General features: G+C 43.2%; 1 protein-coding gene across 3 annotated transcripts; it reads left to right on the top strand.

Moving 5' to 3' along the window:
• Positions 1-173: 173 nt before the first annotated feature.
• LOC310998404 (striatin-like) lies at positions 174-27,198 on the top strand. 3 transcript variants are annotated; one of them, XM_083988437.1, is made up of 17 exons: positions 174-509; positions 12,169-12,272; positions 15,244-15,317; positions 17,546-17,624; positions 18,748-18,912; positions 19,433-19,568; positions 19,685-19,850; positions 20,647-20,757; positions 22,039-22,176; positions 22,272-22,408; positions 22,980-23,155; positions 23,753-23,800; positions 23,889-24,010; positions 24,102-24,269; positions 24,364-24,504; positions 25,286-25,474; positions 25,623-27,198. In XM_083988437.1, the coding sequence occupies exons 1-17, from the start codon at positions 297-299 to the stop codon at positions 25,790-25,792; spliced, it is 2,337 nt and encodes a 778-aa protein (XP_083844563.1). In that variant the 5' UTR covers positions 174-296; the 3' UTR covers positions 25,793-27,198. The 3 variants fall into 3 exon arrangements, with proteins under 3 accessions (XP_083844563.1, XP_083844564.1, XP_083844565.1); XM_083988438.1 differs by having other exon boundaries at positions 19,685-19,838; XM_083988439.1 differs by lacking the exon at positions 20,647-20,757.
• Positions 27,199-27,498: the final 300 nt, after the last annotated feature.

The raw sequence follows: 27,498 nt of genomic DNA on the forward strand, positions 1-27,498 counted from the left end.
AATGCCGACGCAGAACCCGTACCACAATGCTCAGCTGATGTTTCCTGTCTGGGTAAAACCAACAAGAGGACTTTTCCTCCGGGGAGTCAGGGTGAGCGGATCGAGCGCCCCCAGCCAGCACGCTGTGGGCGTGGCCTCGCTGCTGACGTCATTCAATGACAGCTAGCTGTCAGAAAGTGAGTTCATTCCCCCGAGCCGAGCAGACGGAGCGCCGTCGATAGGTTTTTGCCCTTCCGTTGGTATCTAGCGCCTCGACTCAGCGAGACAACGGACAGACCTCTACACCGAGCCCGGCCATGGACGAACAGGCGGGGCCCGGCGTCTTCTTCAACAATAACAACAACTCTGTTTTAGGCGGCGGTGGGAAAGGACCGCTGCCTGATGGCGACGCTGGGGAGGCGGCGAGGGCGCAGTACAGTATCCCGGGGATCTTGCACTTCCTGCAGCACGAATGGGCCCGTTTCGAAGTGGAGAGAGCACAATGGGAGGTGGAGCGGGCCGAACTACAGGTAAATGCCTTCACATTTAATGTACACGGGGCTACGTATTAACGGCGCCACCGGGGCCGCTCTAGTAACTCGCAATGAGTTTCTGTGTTTGATTGTTCGGCTTCACCAGCTAGCTCGTTAGCTTTAGCTCCGGAGCTAAAGGAGCTGCAGCGCCCCCTGACCCAGCTGCACGACGGCTGCTCCAGACCTTATTACTGTCGCTGAGACCGATAAACTTGCTTGCTGAATCGAGGAGTTGAAATAAAGGCTATTAGGGCATAGTTATGTAACAACGGGTGCAATTGTAAGACCACCCGATAGTTTCAGTTATGAGTTAAGTAGTTTACGTGCAGTGCAAAATCGCTGTGGGAAAAACACCAATCGGCTAACCTTACCTGCCTGCATATAGCTCAATGTATAGCACCCCGCCTTGATGTTTTAGTGCACTTAATCTCTTAATCCAGAGGAAAATGAGGTGGAGGGAAAGTAGTAGTTTTCATAAATGCGTTGTTCTCTTGAGAGCTGTCAGCACTGACAGACAGCAGACAGCACAAAAGGGACTGTGGACTGATGTCGTGTGTATGAATCTTATTATAGGCCAGCTGCCATGTCACTGCCACTCCTGGAAAAAAGAAAATCAAAAATGCTGTCGTGTCTGAGTTTGGTAAAGGACACAGAGATCTTATTATTCCTTATCAGTTTGTCCACTCTTGATAGAAAATCTGACCCGTTTCTTATGGTCAAAACAATCAGATATTCAGCCATTTACAAGGAGTCAAAGGGCAACAGGTTTAACAGCTACGATTTTTGGAGGGGAAAGTTGACAAAAACTGTAGTCAAAGACATTAAACTGGGACATTTAATGGCTATTTTGGTTTGCCTAAACTAGAACTTAATGTCTGCTCACTTTGACATCCTTGTTTTGTTGTTGTTACCAGTCCTCCAAGAGCTGCAACTTTCTCCCCATTAAGTTTTATTTGGATTTAACCATATGCTGTTATCCTGTCCTATATCTGTAGGTGTTGTGGTCATCTTAGCTATACAAGTGTGTATTTTATCTCTCATTGGCACACTGGTGCAATGTTTACAACATTTCAAGCTCCATCACATGTGTGTTTGTGGGGCCAACTCAATCTAAGTTGAAAAAGAAACTGTTAACAATAGCCAATATAAAATTACTCTATCAAAGAGGAAAAATGACTTTACACGTTATTTGTCAGACTGCAGATTTGATCTAGAAATTTGAGCAGATACCATCACAGTTTAGTACTCCATTTCTAGATGACGCTGATTGGGGGAAAGAAAAAAAAAAAAAGTTCCATCATTTTAACCCAGTTGTGGGGCCTCTGTAGTTGGATCCCAGACAGGAGCCAACACCGACTTTCAGGGTTTGATAGCAGGCAGCTCTATTGACAGGCTGACCCCGGATAACAAAGGGACGGGAGGGAGACACTGCATTGTTTTCGGATTGGTCATGTATACCCCGATCAGTGTAGTAGGGTTTTGACTCATCACCCTCATGCAGCACTTTCAGTCTGGCCTGTGTATTAAGCTTCCTGTCTGCTGTCATGAAGCAAGCTTATCAGCGCAGCAGCAGCAACTGCGGCAAAGCACAGCGAGGTTGCCAAATGGCTTATTGGGTGGTTTGTTTGTGGCGGCAAAATGGTGCGCGCTCAATTTGAGTTCTTGTTTTTATTGCATCTAATCCTAAACATGAGGGTGGTTGATGATTTGAACATCCTTTGACCCCCAGTACGCTTGTTACTCATAATTATACTCTCATCACTGGAGCACAGAAGAGGAACCTCTTTTCTGTGCTGCTCAGTGCCAGAGCAATAATGATGAGTTAAGTCTTGAAAAGCTTTCAAAATCCACACGGGATTTAACCTTGTTGTGTCCTTGTGGGATGTGTACATATTGGTTGTGGCTAATACAGTACATACAGTACATTTACCTGTAGAGGTTATTGGCGGATTAATGTTCAGTGAAGAGACTTCAGTGAGGAGGAAGGAGAGACACTGAGAAAAAATATAAATAGATGTGTGTATGAACAGAAATAGACATAAATAAAAAGCTGTAGTGGGCACAGAGCTTTAGTAGTGTCCATCATCAGGTTCACACGGTTGTTTTTAATCACAAAATCAAAACTGACTCATGTGTATTATTGCATTTTTTTAACAAGCTGAATTATATGGGTTCATTTGAAAGCCCTTAAACAATGTAGACAAAGCAATTTCACAACCGAATGAATACTTAGTCTCCTCCCGTTTTTTCGTTTTTTTGTTAGTCGTACAGACATTGAATGGAAAACAGTTGAAGCTGTGTTTTATGTTGCTGTTTGGGAGGAAGCTCTTGTAGGAATGTCGTCTAGCCAGCCTGTTAGGTCATGCTCAGAGCCACTCCTCTCTACTGAAGCTGTACAGAAACTGTACTGTCCATTTCCGACTCGTCGACCTGCCGATGTGCTGCTGCCTCCGTGTAATGCATAGGCTGCTGTCATTCACGATTAGACTCGAGTTGAGTGGTCACTGACAATCAATTGATTGACTTAATCAGGCTGATTTGCTTAACGAGCGATAGGTTACAGCTGTAGTCAGTCTGTCAAATGTTATCTAATCTTGGTGAAAGTAACTATAGGGCGCCAATTAACAATTATTTTGTAATTCTTGAACTTGTTGAAAGAGTGGAAACGTACACATTTGTACAAATTCACCTCGTTAGCTTTGTCTTTGAAAGTCTCAAACCAAAAGATATTCAGTTTACAGTTGCAAAACAAAACAACTGAACCTTGAACAAGTGAATTTCTGTCATTTGTTTTATAGATGACTTATGCATATTCATTATTGATTGAGTAATGATTCATCTCATAAAAATGTTCATCATAGTTTATGGGAAAAAAACAACAGCAAATATTCACATTGCAGAGGGAGTAACTTTTGCCTAAGGAAACATTACATCATTATCAAAAAAGTTGTTGATTCATTTTCTGTCAGCCTAGTGTTATGATTAATTGAGACGTTAATATTTCAGCTTTATCAACTGATTGTCAGCAATGATTAATATCCCATTGAACCCTTTCACAATTGTTTCCCTAATCAGAAACTTTATTTGAACACAAAAACTTCATGATGGGTTGGTCCAATTTGTTGGTGTTTCAAGCTTGATTGGGCCAAGTCTATTTATTTAATTAGCAGTATGCACAGCATGCTGCCACCAACTTTTGAAGCACTGTTCAGTTGTACAGGCGAGAAAATGTAGTGTAATCACGTATAGCAGTTATCATTGAAATAGCATTTTGTCTCTGTTATTTAAAAAAAAAAAAAAAAAATTCTGTTGTCCAAACGATTTTAAGCAAATTATAATCAAAGAGCAATATGTCTTTTTGCTTTACTCTTCTACAGAGTTTTATGACTTAATACTTAACAGCGGAAGTCAGTATATTGTATTGACTGGAAATTTGATTTTGCAAACCACTGGGTTATTTCAGCGTGTATCTATCAGGGGCACTCCTCTTATGAATATTGTATTATTGATCTATTGACGTCATCCTGCCATACTGATTAACACAGATCTTTTCTGGGTCTGATGACTGAGGCTGAGTCGAGTTACGCTCCGTACAGGGCAGGCAGTGCTCCAGTGTCTTTCACCAGCCCTCCAGTTATGGGGAAATCCCTGCTCCATAGGGTATCTCCTTGCCAGAAGTATCTGTCAGCAGCCATAATTTGACACCGGGAGAAGGTTGAAGGTGACTCGGGGTGTAAGGTGGCTTCATGTGGGCGCAGACTGAAACGTGGAGCCAGTTATCTTCAGAGCCTCGAAGTGCCCCTTGTATTTCTAAGGAAAAAGCTTCTAACAGGAACGAGATTATGTGTGCCCATGTTATTCAATTACTTCTCTCGATGTCCAGCCGTGGAGCAGCCCAGAATTATTCTGCCTCAGTTAGATGACTTATTACTGTGATCTCATGTTTACTTTCTCTAATGGCAAAGCTTGAGGCATATTTAGCTCAATGGTGCAGCAAAAAGACAGACTGAGCCACGCACAAACATGCACATACCGTGGTGTTCTGCAATTCTGAAGAGGGAGTCACCACCGCCATTCCTCAGTCGATACTACGTCAACCCCCATTCTGCAGTTATTTTTGCCTGTTCGGCGTGTGTGTGCCTCAGAGTGGGAAAGTACAAAAAAGCAGAGCACACATTTCCCCACCAAAGATATACAGTAAGTACTGGTTACTCACTCTACAAATGTTTAAAAAAAATACGAGTTCACATAGACCCTAATTGTACACAACAACAGCTCACATCCGTCCCTCACACACACCACAAAGAATCAACCCAGTCCTCCGTTATTGGTTTCAGACAGACTGTGGTAATGTTCAGCAGAAGCACCGCGAAGACAATTACCGCGGCTCATATCAAATATTCAGTGTGTACAGATAATAGTAAGTAGTTGAAATGGGTTTGTGTTTTTCCTCTTGGAGAGCCTGGAGGGAGCCATGTTTATTAACTAAAGCCTGGTCCTCTGAGCTTTGCTCCACTGTCCCCGTTGGACTCGCACCAGAGCCTCTCTGCCTTGTCGGCCTGTTAATTCCCCTTTTCCTTTCTCCATTCACACTTAGTCTTCGTCTGTCTACGTGGGTGAGCAGGACAGCTGTCTGGTCGTGACACAAAGTCGCCTGCCTCCCCCAGTTTTACAGTAAATCTGAGGTCACCAGTCTGTCAGTTGTAAATTGTACTCACCAGATAAAACTGCTGTTATCTTGGTGTGATGCAATCTGGTTTGCCAGTATTCACACGTTCTGATGGCACAGCAGTGTTTTCTTTTCTTTAAAGTAAACAGTTAAAGAGACTGAGAGAGAGATTTCCCCCATACTTCCATGTATTCCATACATCAACATGATATGACTTTTTAACTGGATGCAGCTGGGGTTCTTGTTTCATCTGAGGAAGAAACATATCAGCATCACAACTTGTATTTACTGCACTATATATATAATATATTAACCCACCATTTGATAAAAGTAAATAAAACACTAAAATATGATGGCTGTGGGAGAATGGTTATAGTACATGCCACATATCATTGTCTGTGGTTGGAATCCAGCCATGGTGTCATATCCTTTTCTCTCTCCCCCACATTTCCTGTCCCTCTCCTCACAACAAATGTCCCTATAGGAGAACAAACACTATGTATGTATGTGTGTATGTAGGTAGGTACAGTATATATCGTTTTAGTCATGTAGTCAATATAGTTTTAGAGTCATCAGAGTGAACAGCAGGTGTTTTAATGCAGAGGACTTGATGATCTGCTCCTCTGTGGATGTGTTAAAAAGGTGAAAGTATCAGATATTAGGAAAGTCTGTTAGAAGAAGTGATATGGTCACCTGGAGCTAAAAAGTAAGTCATAGCCCTGTCTGACAGGCCTCCCAGGCTGGAGAGACATGACAGGCCAAAGGGCACCAGCTGCCTCTTGTTGGTTGACCGCCTTTTATTGGAAGAAAATGTCTCTGTGTGCCTGTTCTGTTTCTCTGAATTCATATTCTGAAATAGAGCATTTTACTAGCTCTGTCTGAGATGTTTGCCCACATCAATATAAATTCACTCTCTTAATAAACTACACAAATGTTGTGGATGTCGGCTAGTTTCTGGAAGGAAGGTCACATTTTGCATCAAACAAAAAAAAACAAACCCACCACTTTTTTACGACATCAGACTCCTTATAAAATGACCTTTCTCTGTTCTGCAGTAAAACTTGACTCTCTAGATGGCGAAGCTGTTGTTTCGTCAAGGTTTGGCCAGGACCACACCTTCTAGTCACACAAGCCATTTGTCAGAGAAAATGCTGATGTTGAAAAATGCAGCTCTCTGCCTGCATGTGTGAGGGTGTGCATGTGCGCCACGAGCCTTATGTAATATTAATGCAGCAACATGGGATGCAGCACCCGTGTCCTCAAGAAGCCCAACATAGAGCCTTTGTTTGCCCCCCCCCCCATCCCCTCGCCTCCTTTTAGGTAGCACCGCAGTGTCAACTTGATGCAAGCTGTGTTGACGGCAGAGTGTAAAATGAAGCTCAAGTGGAAACTCGTGATGAGTTGAAAACAACAAATCTGTGTCTGTTAAGATTCAGGAGAAGAGAGATGTATTTTTTGACTGGGAGGAGTTTCTGGCAGTGTAAAGCGTTTCTTTTGTTTCCTTGGTACAGTACAAGGCGCTGCTTGACTCATTCCAGATAACAGAGCAGAAATCTTTACTAAATCACAGGTCGAGCTGCTCACTGTTTCACCCCGACTCTCAATCCTGAATCTGTGCCCGCCGGCGGACATGAGCTGTGTGGATGTGCAGCGTCTGCATTTGAGGGACTGAGCTCCAGCCATGATCACAGGTCCTCAGTATTTCACACTGTAGCTCTCTGCCTCTGTGGCACCGCAGGATTGCTCCTACAATAGATTAAACTTAGATGGAGTGATACAAACCCACATCCGACAGTCAGTCAGACGATTGTGTAGTATGTGAATATACAATCAGTATGTGGCTTCTGTTTTTCTTCTTTTCTTTCTTTTTTTTTTTTTGGACAGATGCTCTCAAGTACAGAGTGTGGTTGTGGAGAGACAACCAGTTGTATTTAAGTGTAAACACTTAAATTAGCCTCACCATCTTGAGCTGAGGAGGAGGTGAAGAGACAGCTGGGTGTGAAACCAGAGCAGCTACTGGAGTTCCTCAAGGAGGGGAAGGGGATAAACCACCTCAAGTCAACCTTTAATTTACAAATCAGCCGTCATAGTCACACTGGGCTCATCGCGACCAAGTGTGGGCAGAGTTATGTTACATATTAGTGTGAGACAATAAAGACTGCCATGGTTGCTGTCCTTTAAACAACTCTAGATACTGTGTTTGACCCTTGTTTTAAATAAGCAAGCAAGCAGTTCTTCTTTCTGGCAGTATTGGATTGAATGCTTTTCACATCTTATTTGATTGTATACATCATATTTTATTTGCTGGATTTGCCAGAAACCTACATACAAGAGTTCAGGTCTTCATCAGAAGGAGCCTTAGAAGGTGTTTAAACTGAATGTGGTTTTATCTGAACACATGTTGTCATTCACTTGAAAGAGAAAGTTTTCACTTTCAAACTCTCACACACCTCATTTGTGGAGGAAGTTTCACATTTCATTGTGTGTGTTATTAAAAGGTATTAAATGTAACTTTGGGTACCCTGCAGGAAACTAATACATGCACATCATCCATTAACAAATTCCCAACTTGTTCTCTGCTAGAGAATACATTATATCATGCTATACCAGTGCTGTGATATAAAATTACATGAAATGTAATTGAGGATTTAAATTGAATTTATTTGTTGTATTTGAGGAAAATTATGAAGCAAAAACAAAACAAATGGAATTGGACCTGGATAGTTCACAAAACAGTAGCCTATATGTTGTACCTAATATATGTAATATAAATCCTGGATAAACCCACTTGAAATGAGCCCTGTAGCCATGAAGAGGTGGCCCTGATGTGTGGTAATGTTTTCTATCAACACATACACTGTTATGGTTGAGTTACAGCAGCTCAGTCTTGCTTCTGTTGTTTTGCTGCATTTTTTCTGTTGCTTCCAGTGTAATGGTATGCGAGGAATGTACTTGGCTAGTTATCAGGTTAGCCATCATGCTGCTCATTGGTTTGCGGTAACTGTGAGAGTAAACCCCGGTGTTGGCTGGGAGCAAGGTTGTTTGCATTGTAAATGTGGGATTTACACCGGTTCCTTTCCTGTCCGCGGCTCTGGCCACGGTCGGAGGGCCCGGCGAGTGTGACCATTTTGTTTGTGTGTAAGCCCCGAGGTTGTATGAGTATCTGCTGAATTTCTTTTTCAAATGGAGTGAGCTCAGTCCTGCCGCTGAGACGTATTGAATTTTTCACAGTGTTCACTCTGTCTGGATTAAATGGCCTCATTGTGGGGTAGATGTCTTTGGCGATGATGCATAACAAGGCTGGAAGAAAACATGTCTGGAATTCACAAATCTCAGACTGTAATGTCTTCTCCATAAATAGCAGAGATATCGTTGATAGGCATCAAGTATTCAATGACTGAAATTTTGAATTGACAAGTTCCAGCTGTGTATTAAGTCATTGCCACACTGTCTGCATTTTAACTTAAAGACGAGGAAATAAAGCTTTTCCCCTACTTAGATTTAATTTCAATAAACTTATACGACATCAGCCTAAATGGTTGCACTTTTAAAACTTGAAAAGAGCTGAACTATCTAAACCTTATTTTTGTCTGTGCTCTTTCATGGGTTTCTGTCTTAAAATGTATTTCAGGCTGTGATGTAATATCACTGGAAGCTGCTGTTGGTCCATTTTTCTGTTTACTAAATTATATAATAGCAGGAGACCGGCTCCTAAACTAGGACTGACTTAACTCCAGAGCAGAAGGTACTGTGACCAACTTTCTTACCTTATCTTACCAGAATTAAGCCAGCGGCTGGAGTTTGTTTTCCTCCATAGCTTGTCTGTTCTGCCTCCTTTTCCTGTCTCTGAAAGGTCCTGCACTCTGAGATGGATGCCCTATTCTACATGTCTCTCACTCAGGCGGACTAAGGAGCCCTTATCCAGCGGCCCAATAATGCAGTCAGTGTGAGGCTGGGAATTAAATGCTTCCTGTGTCTCTTTATGGCCCAAGTTGACTCATTGCATTCCTCCCAAGGTTAATGTTTGATGGAGGAGAGATGGTGAGCCAGAGATTCACAGAGCGGCTCTCTTCTCTATCTCTGGCACCGCAGGACGCCGGGGCTCCCAGGGCCAGTGCTTCATGTGGATAAGGAAGTGAATGGCCGCTCACTATCTCAATCAACACAGATGTACAGTTTTCATCTACAGTGAAAAATAAGCCAATGTGCAGTCTCTGTTTTTCAAATGGTGAGGTGCCATACCGAGTCGGCCCGAAATAACAACCTATCAAGCTGCTCTTTCACTTTGTCATTATTTTGGATATGATATTCTTGAGGTCAGGCTTTAATGTGTGGCCATGCTTTCGCTCTCACTGTGGAAATAAGCTGTTTTCCTCATTGAAGAAATCGTTATCGTGTTTTGCCTTTCTGCTCAGCGAAGTTTCAATATTAGATCTCGAAAGATTGACCGTATTCAGCGGGACGTCGACAGACATTAAATGGAAAAACAGCCCTGCAATTAGCCTAATGATGTATCCTTAGGTTTTGCGGCCCAATTGCATGTGATACCACGGCTGTACCCTGAGGCAGTGGTCCTCGCTGATAGTTGGATTAGGGCCACTAGTTATTTTGGGAGCCACGTTGTCTGACCCAATCCAAACTGTGATAATTTTCCAAATGCAATATTTTCCCTAATGCCTTATTTGTGCCCGTCTGTGTGCCTCCTCAGATCCTCACCAGACACCACAAAGTTAGTTATTACTTTTTTTTATACAGGACCATCCTCAGTTTCATCAGGTAAAAAGATAAATGGCTTTCTCGCTCATATATGACAACTAGATCTCATGGGGCATTTGCCGCATGTTACTGCGACTGAGTCCATAAATGCACTGTATAGACCGTTCTGGCTTTCTGTGTTAACGCTCAGTGACACTGACTCTAGGATGTGGGAAGTCGGATGCATACTAAATGTTGTTAACAGTGTTGTCAATGCTGAATGCATTAGTATAGATCCAGCCTAGGGCAGATGCACATTAAGCAGGATGAATAAGGAATAGGAGAATGTGTAGATGTAATAAGTAGAGTGATGCATGTGCTGTGCTGACCCACCGTTTAAGACCATCAATTGCTGACATCTCTGTTTGCATATGACTGCTGCCAACTAAACTCGATGTTGGACCGATGCTGTAAATCCTGAGGGCACAGGAGCTACAGCAGGTAGGCTACTGTAGAGTTGTTTTGAGCTTCTCTGCGGAGAACCGTGCACGGCAAGAAATGCTGTTATTAATACGAGGCAGATTGAAGTACTGTTGTGACTCATAGTTGCAGGCAACAGCAGCAGCGCTACTTGCTATCCGTGTGAAACTGCGATCCAGCCCACTCAAACTCACACCATCCTTTGCATGTAGAGTGAAAAGGCAGGGAATCAAGTCAATATTCAATCCCCTTTTAAGTTTTTAACTCGTGGTTTTTTAGACCTTGACTCGTTCCTGAGAGAAATGTTCCTTTTCAAGTCAGATAGGAGCAGTTTGGCTTGTGATGCTTTTTCTTTATCCTTATTTGAAAAGAGTCTAACGTCTTCCCACCGCTCTTCAGTGGTTCTCTGTGGTTCACATTGTATTTTGTTTGACATTTGCTTCAGTGCTGTCCAAAAGAGAAACTCTGTCATTTCCCACTAACTACAGAGTGGCACTTCAAATCCACCTTGTGTGCTCATTGTCTTGCTGATAAATTTCAACAACTCAGATGGGTCTCTGAGAGAGTGTAATTCTGAACAAGTGCTGAATCGTGCTCATACTTCTTTGTGTAAACAACAAAGCCTTTAGGGACTTGAGCAGCTTCTGCAGCCCTTTGGCAGCCCTCACCTCACTGTAACTCTTACAACACTGGATAGACTGTGGACATATTTGGACATATTTGGTTGTGTTTGTTTGGTGTTTTGTTTTTCTCCATCAGCCCTCAGACTACAGTACACGTGGATGACTTCTTCATAAGCATGCAGTGCACTTGAAGGGAAAATGCTTCAAGCAAAACAAAAGTTGTTTTTAATTTTCATAGCGCAACATGAAATTTATATTAAATCAATAGTTTTATTTCATTTGCTTGCTGTGGGGGGATTTTTCTTTAGCACTGCCTATGATTAACGATATGAGTTAAGACCATAATCTGTTTTAACAAACAACAATTATCACATTGTACAAATGTTATGAACAGCAGGAAAAGATTTGCTGGAATAATATGACACCAGTAACTTCACTCAATACTAATGGTCAAGGCTAACACAAGTGTGAATGCAGCTTGCTGACAGTGACAATGACAGCTGGCTATATCTAAAGCTAATCTACTGATTTTTCCTACCTTTGTAATTAGACAACTACGTGTTGCTCCAACATTACAAATTAAGTTTGTTATATATAGTTAAGGCCAGATAAATGTATTTCTTTTTTCTCATTTGTAAGGAGATATACCTTTAATAAATGATCAATTTCTGCTCCGTGTGTAATCCTCTCTGCACTGTGTACTACTGGCCTCTACCGCTCTCATTACAAGCATATGGATGCACACGCGCGTGTATATGTGCGCATGGTGCTCAGCAATGTAATGTAATGCTGACTCAGACTGAATGCGTCAACAGCTGCTGCCTGTTACTGAGGGGAGACAGTGCTGTGCAGAGGGAAGGGATTTTTGGAGGAGGGAGGGTTAGGGACGGTTGATGTGTGGGAGAGTGAGTAGGTTAGATTAAAATAGAATAGTACAGATTGGCTTTTTTATTTCCCATCATGCCACGCATATTGATTTGACATCATCCTATTTCAGTCTGAACACAAACACTTGTTCCTGTGATGTTGCCTCATTCAGGTTGTCTTTTAAGTCAAGTCTGTGTGGCTCGCTATTTCAAATCCAAAACGCAAAAACACCGGAAATGTTGCCTCTATTTATAAAAGCAACTACTGCAAGTCCGTTATCACTTAAAAATGTGACCTGGCAATCCTATTTTTGTGTTTTCAGGCCCAAATCGCCTTCCTGCAGGGGGAGAGGAAAGGCCAGGAGAACTTGAAGAAAGACCTTGTGAGGAGGATCAAAATGCTGGAGTATGCGCTGAAGCAAGAAAGGTGAGTGCCTTTAACGCCCTCTGCTGCTTCAGCCCTCCCTCGGCGGACACAAATATCTCAGCTAGTCTGCAACATCTGTCGTGATTCCATGTTCTCCATGCTCCTAAAAATACATCCCTGCCTCCGAGAAACACAGAAAGGGAGAATGTGGCGGTGTGAGATTCTTTCCGACTGGTCAACAAATCATCATCCACACCACCTACACAGAGCGAGGACACTTCAGAGTGCATCTCTTTTGCACATCTCTACTCTAATAAAGTGGCTGGCGTTTTTAAAAGAATTTCCATCCTCCTCTTGTTTATGCTCTATATGCGTACGAGTTGGATGTCTCAGCTGGTATCAGCAGAGGCAGTAATGGAGTGAGAGTGCCAGAGAGATTCCCCTGAGTCCAGCTGGTATGATGTCTCTGGACGAGAGCATGTGTTGGCAGGACAGCTTTGTCTGCTGTGTGATGACTCCGCACCGTCCTCAGTGGAAGAATTGGACGGGAAAGGAGGAGAGAGAGGAATCCTCCTTCCACCCGAGACGAGGTCACCGTCACCGACGGTTTGACTTCGCCAGCAAACCAGAAGAATGACATTGTTCTCATTCTCATGTTCACCGGCCCGTCACCATCACACAAAATGTCCCAGTGGTAGCCGTGGTGATACATTTTGCCTTCCTCCTTGATGCATGGCTGCACAGAGCAGAGATGTATTGGTGATTTCAACATGGCTCTGTTAATGTGTCTCTAAGCCATCGAGTGAATCGCTCAGACAGACTCTGACATGGTGTCCCCCTGCAAAGCTGAGCATGTAATCCTCATTTATTTTAGAAATGTCAAGTATTTATGACAAGTGTTTCTATCAGCATAGCTCAGCATTAATTATTTAAGGGTAGTTCTAGTTTATGGCGCCCTTGGTCTTAAAGGTATAGTTCAACATTTTGGCAAATTGGCCCATTGCCATAATCCCTATAGTTTTAGGAGTAGGTTTGTTACCTTTCATTGTAATTGCAAGCTATTTTTAGAACCGAGCTACACTATGGAGGCTAATGGGATTTCTTGGTTTCCCTCATCAAATACACAATCCAACAACTCCAAATGCTCTCGTGGACAAGTTAAGACCTGCACATTCACCACGCTATGGGATAATAATGAAACGTTACGAGTCAGAGTTGTTTTCTAGGTAAATGCAGAGACTGCTTGCCGAAAAACTGCCCCTGAAGGCAACGCACATCAGCAGTTTTGCATGAATTTACCTCGAAACAACTCTGTCTCGTAACGTTCCGTTATTATCTCATAGTGTTGTGAATGTGCAGGTCACAACTAAAAAAAAATAGGTCTCACCGACAATTAAAGGTAACAAACCTACTCCTAAAACTATAAGACTATGGCAATGGGCCAATTTGCCAAAATGTTTAACTATCCCTTTAATTATGTTGCATACACAGTTTTTCCTGTGTAATGATGAGGGATCATTATTTGAGTTTCAGGGGCGTTCCCTGTCAGTTTTCACCTCTAAATGAAGCTTGTTAACCTGGTGGCTTGTGTTTCTCACCTAGATGGAGTTAAACTGTGATGCAGCAGAATGACCCCTCTGTTTCTTGTTGGTAATAGTCATGTTAGATGTAGGTTACATTTTGAAAGCTCCCCTGTGTGATTTTACTGGTGACTCTTTGCGACCAGGCCGTCCACTCACCGTCTCCTCTCTCAACACCGACCACAGAAGATGCACTTCACTGCTCAGTGGCCGACAGGAGAAGACTGTGGTTTTGTTAGACATCTGCAAGCTGGGAATGTGAGGAATTTTGTGAATACAAAGCAAAGCATTGCTGAAATTAGCTCAAGGAATCAGCAGAGTCCTCCCTTGATAAGAGAAGGGTAAAAATAGAAAAATGAAAACCGAGATGAGTAAGAAATGCAAATGACTGGCAGCAGGTATTTAATTTGAGCTGGGAGTTTGGCTAGGCCAGTGAGAACTTCAACACAACTGAGTTAGACAGGTGTCAGAATAGGTTAGCGTCCTGTCCATCCTCCAGTTCACTCAGCGGTTAGTTGAATATTTCCGACCTCTTTTCTACGAGGACGTCCTCATTAGGTTTGTTAAGTATGGAATTGTCCTCTGGCTGTTTGTAGTGTATATTTTTCTACTTTCCTCTGCTGAGGTCATCGCAGACTCTGCTTCGGGAGGAACACTTAACCCAGAATTACTACCACTTTCCCCGGTTGCTAAGCAACAGGTCTCGTCTCCGAGGGTATCTGAAAGCAATATCAGAAATGGCTTTCCGTATGTAGGATGTACCCACTTTAAAATGAATTTGATTTTGATGGGGGAAGCTTCCTCCGGATCACGAGGAGAGTAGTGGTGGTGTGAGGAAGGTGTGTGTGTACGCGCTCCGTGAGCTGTATTGACTTAATCACCGACATGGATCTGTGTGCAGCCAATGGGAGAAATGGCATGTGTGCATCAGTGCTGCAAAGGCTCAAGCTGACAAAAGCCACACATTACTATTCTCTGTATGTTGTGTGTCATTTATATTGGTGATTTTAAATAGAATTATATTGTGATTTCAGGTGTAATTACACATGTCTTGTCCAATTTGATCCTGTCAAGCAAACTGTAATGACAAACTAACATATTTTGTATTTAAAGTCTATTGCATGAGCATTAATTTAATCATCTTGTGTGTGATTTTCATGCATTTATGTCAATATCAGACAAATTAAAATAAAATAAATTGGTGTTTGCAGCTCTGTTTTCTATATAATGATGTGATAAATATTGTGATGGTGATGTTAATCCTTCAGTTTTACATAAGAGTGAATCTGTACAGTACAACAAGCCAGTGTGTGTTTGAAGTAGAAGTAGAGTAAGATGACTTGCAATGCCTACACAGATGCTGCATAAAATCAGCTTCTTCTTGGATCTTTTTGATCAGCCATCTTTGCTAATTTGTCGGTCTCCATCTTTTTCTTCTTCTTTACTTCCAGAGCAAAGTACCACAAGTTAAAATATGGGACAGAGTTGAATCAAGGCGACATGAAGCCTCCGAGCTACGACTCTGGTAAGTCTATGGAGGCTCGAGCAGCCAACTCCACCTCTTCATACTAAATCACTGTGATTGTTGAGCTCACATACCTCAAGTGACAGCACTGTTACGCATGTGAAGGCATTCATGTTGAATCTTGTTTGCTTCAATAGATTTCCTCACAGTGTCCTTTTCCAAATGCAGAAAGAATACCCTGGTTGTTATGGATACACTGTACAAATATTGAGCTACTCGGAGAGTAAAAAAGTGGGTTAAAATATTCAGATATTCATAACAGTAAATGTGAGAAACAAAAAGTAGATGGTATGGTCCTACTTCTCACCCACAATAAAGGTTTGTTCACTTCGCACTAGTTGTGGTTGATTTGTCCAAGTTTTAGTGTATTTGTCTCCATTTTCCAGTAAAATGTCCTTATTATTTTGTCAGCAGTTTTTAAAGGGACTTTATTATTTTGTAGAAAGTAGCTCCAAAGAAAGCCGTGGTCCCAAGAGACACACTGTGCCACGGTACTGTATATTAACTGGTTCCAGCCTCTCAGCTGAAATTTGTGGTGAATCTTTCAGGTTTGTTGTGGAAAACTGAATCTCTTCAGGTAATTGACAATTTAAGGACATCACCTTGGACTGTAGAAACACAATTTCACCATTTTATGACTTTTCTAGGTTTGAATGCTTTCAGCCCTACTAACAAAAACCTTTCTATACAATTACACTCGCACTCTGAAAACTGCAATGGAGAAAAGAAAAAAAAGTAATCATCACAAACAACTATGTCCTTTAAAGCCAAATGGACAAGAGTCCCTTAAGGGCCCAGAGTCAGACATATGGAAAACTGAACAGCTGCATTTCGGTGACAGCATTCCCTGTTGATGTAGATCGTGTGATGCAATTGAAAAGAACAGCAAATAGATGGATGTTGTGGTGGTGGGGTTGTTATGGTGTTGGTATACAGCCATGTAGACACAACATCTGGTTAAATGCTGAAACTGCTTAAACTACTTGATCCACCCAAATCTTTAAAATGTAAACCGTTTCTCCTACTTTTTAACTTTCAGCCTCTCCGTTCCAGTGCCCTGTTTTACCTCAGCATCTCTCCTGCATCAGCTCATGTTTCTGGTTATATTATTGTAGTTTAATTGGCCTCTCATGTTCAAGTCCTCTGCCATCATTAAGTCAGATTGCGATATTTCCTCTCCTTTCTCCTCATCTCTATTCATGAAGGCTGTTCAAAGCACCCGAGCCCTTGAAGTGTTGATGAATGAGGGGTAGGTGAGGGGGAGAGGTGCTAGGTGGAGGCGTTGGAAGAGGGGGGGGGGGGGACGGGGAGCGGGAGGTGTTGCTCCTATGGTGGCGCACCTGCCCGCTCCTCACCCCCTCTGAATTAGGCATGACCCACTTTTCGAGGCGCCCTCGTCTCTCTGCCCCACCAAATCAACCCCACACGGATAGACACACACACACACACACACACACACACTCGCCCCATCCAAATCTTATTAACACGTCTTTCTGCCCCATGCAAAATTCCCGGCCGAGTTGCGAGCAGTGTGCGGCGTCGCTGACGTTGTTGGGTATCAAAGTGAGCTTTGTGAGCCCGTCATTGTTTGTTTTGTCACAGACGTAGACAGTCATAAAAAAAGACTGCGTGTTGTTCTGGATGCTGCAGGCAGACACACATCCTTGCTCTTTCTAGTATGTCACGGGACACGTCGTACGGAGCAGAATCCAGCCATTTTGAAGGTGTCAGAACGCATCATTAAACGTCAGACTGTCTAGTTTTAGCATCAGGAGGCAGCTGTTGATAATGAACGTTGAATCTCCTCTGTTGTTGCTCTAAGTGTATGTTGTGTATGCAGGTTTATTGGGGCAACAATTACCCACTTGGATGTACATACTTGGATTGAAGCTATTTATTAAAGCTGCACATGTTCACAATGTAATATCTCAGCTGTGAATCCAACCAGTAAAGGTGACCGGAGTGGATATACTATTGGTAGTTGTGGGTGCAGCTGCTGCAAAAATGTCAGTGTGACAATTTAAAGAGACGCAGGATCCTCTTTTTAACTCTAATCCACTGTTGACTTACTGGTAGCAACTAAGCGCTGGTGTGTGGAGTTGCCAGGATGCTGTAATGCAGGAATGTTCTGGTCGTGTTTACAGAGTGGAAATAATGTCAGAGGCTGTGCTGTCTGCGAAGCCCTGATTTGTGTCCTCCTTCTTCTTCTTCTTCTTCTCCTCCTCCAGATGAGGCCAATGAGAATGAGACTTCTGGGTCACTCAACAATCAGCTGTCCTGGAAACAAGGCCGTCAGCTCCTCAGACAGTAAGTGGACGTGTTTTTTATCCTTGTGTGACAGGCTTCAACCCAGAAAATCAAACCGCTGCACTGAAAAGAGATGTATGGAATTACCAGGACGTTGACCCCGGTCTCATTTCTCTGCAGTAGTGTTGTCACTTGACTTGACACAGTAACTGGTTTTGTGAACCGTGGCCCAAAAAACTGTGGGAGAGAGCTCCCTCACATGGACAGTAGTAGTCATTACCCGCTCTGTGTTTTAAGCTTTGTTTTGTTTTTTTCCGGTGCACGCGGTGAGCTCAGGAAAGTTTGGTACTCATATCTTTCTCTGCAGTCAGTCTGCATAAATAAATCAGACTTCAGCCTGAATCCCCAACACTCACACATCATCTGCCCCAACATGCCGGCTGGTGAGGCAGCCAGTTTATTCTTGATTCTGTGTCAGGGGACAGATCAGTAATGTGTGAAGAAACTCCTTCATTTCAGTGAGTCAGTCACCTGCTCAGTGTGCTAGGGCTTCTTCTTTCATCCCTATAGGGGAGATGTACTATTTGATGAGTAGCTCCTCTTGCCTCAGCAGAGCTGAAACTATTAATTAGATTACTGCCAGAAGACACAAGACGATTCACAGTAACAAGTAACTGACTTGGACGGTTGCCTCTAAGCAAGAACGATCCTGGTTTGATTTTCCCCTTTCTGGGTTTGCATGACGGGTTCCCTGGCTTCCTCTCACAGTTCAAAGACAAGCACACTGGGTTAATTGGTGACTCTAAATTGCCTGTAGGTGTAAATGTGAGCCTGTGAAGTTGATCGTCTCAATATGTCAGTCCTGTGATAAACTGCCGACCTAGTCCTGGGTGTGCCCCGCCCTCGCCCTGAGTCAGCTGGGATTGGCTCCGGCTCCAGTGGTAAATAAGTGGTATAGAGTAGACAATGGATGGATGGAAGTAATTATCTCTTCCTCATCTCTGGTTTTATTGAAGTCTTGCCAATAAGCGTAGAACAATTACTCAACTGTTCCTTGCAGATTTATTAAACTTCCATATAATTCCACTGCACCTTTTTTTCTTGACGCATTACACCACACATATTACACCTTAAATTCTGCATTGAACCGATACCAGGCTTGAGTTCATTTACCTTGTTCCAGGTACCTGCAAGAAGTGGGCTACACAGACACCATCCTAGATGTGAAGTCACAGAGGGTCCGAGCACTGCTGGGTTTAGCCGGAGACGGAGCTGGACGGACAGGTGAACGGACCAGCACTGAACCTTTGGTCAATGGGACGGACACAAAGGGCATGGGCACCAGAGGGTGAGTCAGCTCCTCTAATGATACCTGTAGACTGTGCAGGATGTCACCATACAGGATGCAACATATCAGTTTTGAAATATATCAGATTATGCAATGATTGCATGGTGAATCATTGTTGTATGCCAAACACCTTATCAGTTCTTGCGAACCTTATCAGTTCTGCGATCACATAATAAAGTGTCTTAATAAGGTGTTGGATCATGATGTGCTGCCAGAATGGATGAACACCAAGCTCCAAAAGATATTCCCTCATTTGATTCACATCATCTTCATACTTATCAAACAACCCAGTGACACCTAATGGGGGCATTCTCATCTACTTTCAGGTTTTTCCTTTAACTTGCCACCCATCTATGTATTTCTGTTGCTGTGGACAGGTTGACTGTAGAAGTGAATTCTGGGACTAAAAGGAATCTGAATCTGAATCTGAATCCATCTGTTGGTGTAACTAGTTTCCTCATTGTCCTCCTTTCAGACATGTTTTACATTACATTCATGTCGGTGCATTTGTCCTCAACAGGAAAGCTGAGCTCTCTGAAACGAGCGCTGTTCTGGAGGCCTTCAAGTTCATCGAGAATGCAGCCGCTGACTTCAGCGATGAAGATGAAGAAGACGATAGTGAGGGGAAGGACAGGACTCATGTGGAGTCCAGGACTGTAAGAAAGCAGCCTTCCTTTCGCCTTCTGCACACAGAGTTAATGACAAGTTGTTCATCTACCATTAATAACGGCCCTCATTGTCCCCCCCCCCCCCCCCCCCCCCCCCCCCCCAGATTTTGCGAAAGAAGACACCGTCGTCATCGCCGTCGCCGGCCAGTATGGACACCACTGAGGACCCGGACACAGAGGAGGCACTCAAGGGCTTTGACTTCCTGTCCAGCCCTGATGAGATGGACACTTCACCAGAGTCCAGAGGCACTGGAGATGGTACGGACTGGGGTGAGTCATAGATGAGTTTAGAGCAGTATGAAGTGCAGAGTTCAGTTACAGCACCTGCAATATCAGTTGATTTATTTTCTCTTGCACAATGAGGAGCCTGTTTTTAATCTACAGATATAATATGCTTATATGTGTAATGTTACAGTTTTCACTTTCTCTAGATTTGACCTCACATATCTGGTGACTGTTCATGGAGTACTCGTCATTCATATATCATGCTGTGGTCATAAATCATGATGTTTGGAGTTTCTCTGTTTAACCCATAGTTTGTGATCTCTTCCACTGTGTGTTCCCATAGCCAGCCTGTGACCACAATGTCTCTTCCACTCCTGTGTGTCGTCAAATCAACCTGATTCCCTTCAAGTCTCTTAGACTAAAGCCAGAGAAAAAAATGGGTTTAATGTCATGCTGAGGTTTCTCTTTGTATTTGAACGTGGGTCTGAGAGTTTGAGTCGTGTGTGTGTGCGCGACAAAGATGTCATGGTGAGGATTTTATGATTGGATTTCTCATGCCTCAGAATCCAAATGTTCAAATGAAAGAACTCCCCACATGGTATTAACTTCCCTCCCACCACCTTCACTTCTTCTAGTAGAAAAGAAATCCTACGCAGAATAAATGAGATTGCTTTGAACGCTGCTCCCAATAATAATGAGTCTGATATGACTGAGGTGGTGATAGAAGCCTGCAGCTCTCCTGGAGGCTTGAGAAACCTCCAGGAGAGCAGGAGACCACTCAGGCCTCGACCAGGGCAGTTCCTCAACAGCCTCTCGGTCTGGTTTTGTTCCCCCTGTGTAGAGAAGGACGAGCAAGGTCCCATTTCTGAGGCCTGGGACGTGGACCCGGGCCTGATAACCAAACTCAAGGAGCAGTACAGAAAGGAGCGCAAGGGGAAAAAGGGGGTGAAGAGTAAGTCCCGTCAGGCGCTGCTGCCTCCCTCCCTCCTCCTCTTCCTCCTCCTCCTCCTCCTCTCTCTGTAGAGCCTGACTTTCAGCCAAAAGGCCTCAAATCAAAAACAAAAACATCTTTGCTGTTTTCCTCATCTCCCTCTCTAGCTGCTCTGTCCTCTTGTCTGTCATCTCATACTCACCGTTTCCTGTTTTTCTGCGTCGTACTGCAGATAAAATCTGTCACCATTGTCGTCCTCCCCGAATAAACTTGTAATGCCTGATGCATGTTATTCTGTCACGTTTAAATGTTTTTCATTTATCCATCTTGTCCACACTGTCAAAAGATAAATGTGGAAGTTAGTCGTGATGACTTGTCCATCTGGGTCCCATCTGGGACAGCTCATCTGTTTTCCTACATCGGTGTCTTCTCCAGTCATAATGAGATGATTATCACCATCCTCATCCTCATCTGTCAGCCATGTTGATACTACAGTAATAAGTATTTTTCTGTAGTTGGAAATTGATAGCAATTAAAGGCTTTTACAGTGACTCATTGAAGTGACTCAGCTGAATACTACCGCTCTCTGAATAACAGCCCACTTCACACTCATTCAGTGGCTGAGAGCTCTTAGATTCAGCATGTAAAAGACTCAGATTCTGCATTACTGCTGCTTTTTTCAGTTCTGTCAGTTCATCTCACTTTCTTCTTTTTAACACCTCACTCTGATTTTATCTATTTTTGTTCTTCTTTCTGGATTGGTGATTTATCACTGTTGTGGGTGTGTGGAGGAGACCTTCAGAGGATCTGTTTGGGATTTGTTTCAGGCTTTATCTTTCATGTACTTTTTTTTTTTGTAGTGGGGTTAAGATTTTATTCTAAGGGCCCACATGTTAAAATGCTTGTAATACAAAGATATACATCTATATTCTGCCTGGGCTAAAATCCAGCTCCAGATGTTGAATTATTCTCTCCAGACAGCCCACTCTAAGAGATAAATGTGCCTCAACACCTTTTTCTGCCTCTTGAACTCATCTAACAAGGACTCTGCTGCCGAACTCCCTTCACTTCCTTTTTATTTTTTTAACTTACTTCATAATTTCACTTTAAGTTAACCATGATTTACTTTCTTCCCTTTCAGTGCTGCTTCCTGTCCATGTGCAGTCTGTTTTCTTCTTTTCAGCTCATACTCATTTAATAACATACTTTATTCTTTTCATACTTTTTACCTCTTTTGTTTTTCCCCTTCGCTGTCCATCGCTGTTTAACTGTTTGGTAACACTGTTGACCTGACTTAAACAGGGCCAAATCGGTCTAAGCTGCAGGACATGTTGGCCAACCTGAGAGACGCAGAGGACTTGTCCCACATGCAGCCTCCCTCCGCTCCTCAATCCCGGCCCAGCGTGGTGCGTGAGCACGAAGGGAGCCGACCAGATGAAGGTGCTCAAGCACAAATACTATTCAAAAAACTGACATGAACCTTTTGTTAGACTGTCAACTAAGTTAAGTTATTTACATATTTGCTCTATCCCCAGTTGAGGCGCTGACCTTCCCACCCACCTCAGGAAAGTCTTTCATCATGGGCACAGATGAGGCCATGGAGAGCGAGCTGGGCCTGGGGGAGCTGGCTGGACTCACCGTGGCCAACGAGGCTGACAGCCTGGCATACGATGTGAGTAGGAAAGAAGACACTACTCCAAAGGAAACTGTTCTTGTTCATGTAATCGTTGGAGCCTCATGAAGCAACCATCCCACCTCCCTCCTCTAATCCACAACAATTTTACCACAGCCACATCATGTGCTGGAAACTTGCCATTTGCGTCTCAGATAGCTATTTTTATAAGTTGTGTCACAGGAAGCTGCTTTGAAAGTGTAGCCCTGGGAGATATCAGTTTGTTTTTGACATCATATTAACAACAGTTGTGTCAAAGTCACATGGTTACAAAAATAAACCTGAGTAGGTTGTAGCATGCTTTTTTAAACTAGGACTATTTTAGTGTTGTTGGCAGGCTTTCACAGAAAAAGCAGTGTGGATGAAAACAAATAATGAGCATTAATGAATCAAATGCAGTTAAAAAGAAGCAGCAGACTGCACCACAAGATCACAGAAAAATGAAAGCCTTGTTTTTCCCCTCATGATGCATAAATCCGTTCATGTTCTACAGTTTTGTTGCTAGAGAAAATTAACACTAACTCACTAAGTGTGCTGGATGTTGAGCTCTGATGACATCTCCACTCCACAGATTGGCAACAACAAGGATGCCATGAGAAAAACGTGGAACCCCAAGTTCACGCTGCGGAGCCACTTTGATGGGATTCGTGCTCTGGTCTTCCACCCGGTGGAGCCGGTCCTGGTCACCGCCTCCGAGGACCACACACTGAAGATGTGGAACCTGCAAAAGACCGCTCCTGCCAAAAAGTAAGAATATCTTCACATTCAATGAACACTACAAAGAATGTTTTCAAAAGACACAACTCCTAATCTGGTATTGATTTTTTGCTGTCGGTTTCATTTGTGAAAGAGGCAAAATAGCAATTTTATATTTACTATTGTATTGACTAGTTGTCCAAACACTCAAGACGGCAAGGAAGTGTGTGTAATGTAGCGTGAGCAGAAAGAAAAGCTCTGTAGTTTGATTAGTCCCATAAGTATTTTAGCTCATTTTGTGTCTGCGCTGTCACACGATTGGGCTTCAGCAAACTGTCCCCATGTGACAAAGAAGTGAGAACATCGCTCCACTCGACTCATTATGTCACGTCACAACTCTGCAGCCCACACACCGTCTGTAGTGATGGGTCTATTTTTAGAGCCTGGAGTCATTTTAAAGTCAAGGGTATTGTGACTATAACAATAAAACAGCAATTAATGGACCAGTGGCCCAGCAATACATTGTTCATCCATTTATAGCTTTATTCAATTTCATGGCTGTTATCTCACATCTTATCTTTGACACGCCAGAATTAAGTTCTTTGTGGTTTTGTATGTGAGATAAATAAGATTGCTCTTTGCCCACAGGAGTACTTCATTAGATGTGGAGCCTATCTACACCTTCAGGGCCCACAGGTAAGAAAAAAAAATATTTTGTTCTCTTTTACTGTCGTTGGTTTGAGAAACACGGTGTCCTGATTATTCATCATTGTTTGAACCACAGGGGGGCCGTACTGAGTGTGGTGATGAGCAGCACAGGGGAGCAGTGTTTCAGTGGAGGGGTCGACGGAACCATTCAGTGCTGGAACACCCCCAACCCAAACATCGACCCCTACGACTCCTACGGTAACAATTTAATGCGTTTCGTCTGGATTCGAGGAGCACCAAATGGAAACATGTTGGACTGACCCGAGTTGTGTCGTCTTTTCTTTGACAGACCCGTCGGTGCTGCGTGGAGAGCTGAGCGGACACACCGACTCTGTCTGGGGTTTGGTGTACAGCAGCGCCCACCAGCGCCTCCTCTCCTGCTCTGCAGACGGGACTGTTAGGTTGTGGGACGCCAACACCACCAACCCTGCCCTCGCAGTATTCAACGAAAACAAAAGTACTGACTTGATTCACGTGCCCTGATTTTAAATGTACCTAAATGTTGCACCATTTGTAGACTAATATATTTCCTTTTTTGTTCTCTGCATTAGAACTTGGAGTCCCTTCCTCTGTGGACCTGGTGTGCAGTGAACCAGCCCACCTGGTCACATCCTTCACAAACGGGCAGATCGGCCTCTTCAACATGGAGACCCGCCAACTGGTCCTCAATCTGGAGTCCAATGTAGAGCCAGGTATGTTGAAAGAAGTGTATTATTAACAGTGGCCTAACTTGTGTGGTTGGACCTGATGCCTTTAGTGAAGACTGGTGTGAAGATTTACAGGTCACATGAAGAGTTGCTTATCTAATCAGTGAAATTCTTCTCTGACTTCCAGTATGACAATCATCAAACACACTCGGCATGTTTTGAATATCATAATATTGAAGTAGAGTCAGTTTGGTAGTGTGTTGGTGTGGCAACCATGGGACAGAAAATAAATCATTAGCATACACATACTCTCAACCACTCTTTCTGTTTTGTAAATTTCAGGTCAGGTCATTGATACCTCGGTTTTAAAACCTCATGTTGCATCTCATAACATGGCATTGTTTAGCTTGTCTGTCCATTGTCACTAAGTTGTACTCATGTCAAAGACTCGTCATCACTGTAACCTGACTGAGGTGATTTGATTAGATTTTTATTTTGGGTCAGAGCTCATTTCCATCTGTAGTCTATATACTGTAACATAAAATACTTAAAATATGTATGAAAGTTGAAATGTGACATAAATTATACAGAGTTCTTATTTGATATGGTGGAGTCATATTAATGCATTTACACAGATAAAGGTACTTCATTTTATTTGTCACATATACAGCTTGTACAGTGAGATTCTTTCTCTGCATTTTACCCATCCCCGAGGAGCAGTGGGATGAGGTATTTGCTGATAGTGAATTTGACCAGCTGAGTTTATGTTCCTAAAGTCCACGGTCCTGCTGTGTGAAGGTTAATGTGCTCATCTGTCCTTCACCAGGCGTTCCCTGTCAGATCAATAAGGTCCTCAGCCACCCGACTCTTCCCATCACCATCACGGCGCAGGAGGACAGACACATCAAGTTCTTTGACAACAACAGTGGGAAGCTGATTCACTCCATGGTGGCCCACCTGGACGCTGTCACCAGCTTAGCTGTAGATCCTAACGGTCTTTATCTCATGTCTGGCAGTAAGTACCTACCTACCCAGTTCAACCAGTCTCATTGATGGATGTCCACAACTTTTTTCCAAGCTAAAAATCAATCTAGCCTACAAAGCGAAACACTCTGATTGTGTTTTCTCCTTGTTCCCCCTGTAACTCCTCATCTCGTCCTCAGGTCACGACTGCTCCATCCGCCTGTGGAACCTGGAGAGTAAAACCTGCATCCAGGAGTTCACAGCTCACAGAAAGAAGTCTGAGGAGTCGATCCATGATGTGGCGTTTCATCCGTCTAAATGCTACATCGCCAGCGCTGGCGCAGATGCTCTCGCCAAGGTTTTTGTATGACGCGGAGCTGCGTCTCTCCCTGCAGCCCCGCTCTCTGACTCAGCCTCCCATGATCAGGGACCAATAGAGACACAGCAGGGGAAGGGCCTTCAGGCATGGGTCCAGTCCCACCTCACACAGCCCACTGGTTTCCTGTTGGACTGGCAGACTATGTAGCCGCTAGCCTCAAACAGGACGTGACTCTCCATAGAAAGGGTCGGCAGGGAGGCCAGTCAGGAGGAGAACTGTTCTCTAGTCCCCCATCTACCATCCAGGCAGGCCTGGGTGTGACTGGCTACACCGCCGCCTGCAGACAGACTGAAACTCAACCTCCAGTAGCTAGGAGGCTCAGGACAAGTGTTATAGAGTGTGGAGTGGAGAAATGAGGTTTCAAGCCGGTCTTCTGCCCTGTGACTTCACGCTCACCCCAAATCCCTCGGGCCCTCGACCTCAAACAAACCAGGGCGTGGGCCCTTTACTCCAAGTCAGGTTTTCGTGTTGTGTTGTTCCAGAAATGTGGGGTACTGAAGGCTTCCTGGAGCTGCCGTGGAAGCCTCTCACTTCTTCTTCTTCTCTGCTTCCCGGACTGACTCTGCTTGCTGGCCTGCCTTTATTTTCCTTTTTAAAACACGTATTGACAAATGTGCCTTTGCTTTAAAAGGTCTTGAAATTGTTATTTTAACAAGCTTGTTTTGGGGGGAACAGGGAGGGAGGGGACAGTGGAGAAATGGAGCTGGTTGTCACAATGTTGTCAATTTTAACATTGGATGTAAAATTACAAATGCTTATAATAAACAAAATATATATTCAGTCTTAAAAATTACTGTGCAGCGTGAGTTTGAGTGCTCCTTTTTCATAAGTGTGGTTGGGGAATCAATTTTGTGCATATCAAGGCAAAGCTGGTAGATACAGACCATTAACTATAATGCCTGTTTGTTAGATTCAAGTAATTGTACACTTCAGAAGTAAGATTACAAACATATGTGTCCAAAGTAAACCATCTTGGTTATATAATTACAATTCAGACTTGGTTCTAGATGTCCATTTTAGGAATAACTAATTGATTTTGGCCAGTTGCTCTTGTTTGAATTAAATGGCTTGTACTGTATGTAGTTTTTTCCCCAATTGTGTGGACATGCTTGACTACAGTGTGATGTATCATGTCCAGATATTTACAGTAGTCCAGTGTTTAGCAGGAAATTAGTGCAGTACTGTAGGACTGTTTGAAACAACGAGTTAAGCATCAAACACAGAGGGAAGAGAAATGTCCTGCAGATTCCAGTTCATTGTAAACTGTGTGAGGAGGAATCGATCCTGGGTGGAAAAAACAAAACAAATCAATCAAGATGTTGTACATGTAGAGTACAGCTTCAAATGAGCCATTTTCTCAGTCACTGGTTTGTATATGAAAGTATGTTCAAAATAAAACCTGCTGTAAAATATTGCCTGGGCTCTGAGGTCGGTCATTTTACTATCTTGGAAAGCTGTTTGCAATGTGCAGATAACTGATGTGTAACCATCTGTCATGGACTCACACAAATACTACCTACATTGATTAAAAAAAAAATATATATATATATCATCTTTGACTAGAGGATTAACTGAATAGAAATATGGATCAAAGGTCACTGTGACCCCCGAAACACACTTTTTGGCCACAACTCAAATTCATACACTAATCATGGCACAGTTCAGCAGAAATATGTCATAGCATGAAGATATGACAT

This window comes from Trachurus trachurus (genome assembly GCF_905171665.1).
Source record: "Trachurus trachurus genome assembly, chromosome: 15".
In the NCBI taxonomy this organism is placed as follows: domain Eukaryota; kingdom Metazoa; phylum Chordata; class Actinopteri; order Carangiformes; family Carangidae; genus Trachurus; species Trachurus trachurus.

Coding starts and splice junctions, on each gene's coding strand:
- LOC310998404 (XM_083988437.1), top strand. CDS start 297: ATGGACGAACAGGCGGGGCCCGGCGTCTTCTTCAACAATAACAACAAC. Junction 12,273..15,243: donor TATGCGCTGAAGCAAGAAAG/GTGAGTGCCTTT, acceptor CTTTACTTCCAG/AGCAAAGTACCACAAGTTAA. Junction 17,625..18,747: donor GGCCGTCAGCTCCTCAGACA/GTAAGTGGACGT, acceptor ACCTTGTTCCAG/GTACCTGCAAGAAGTGGGCT.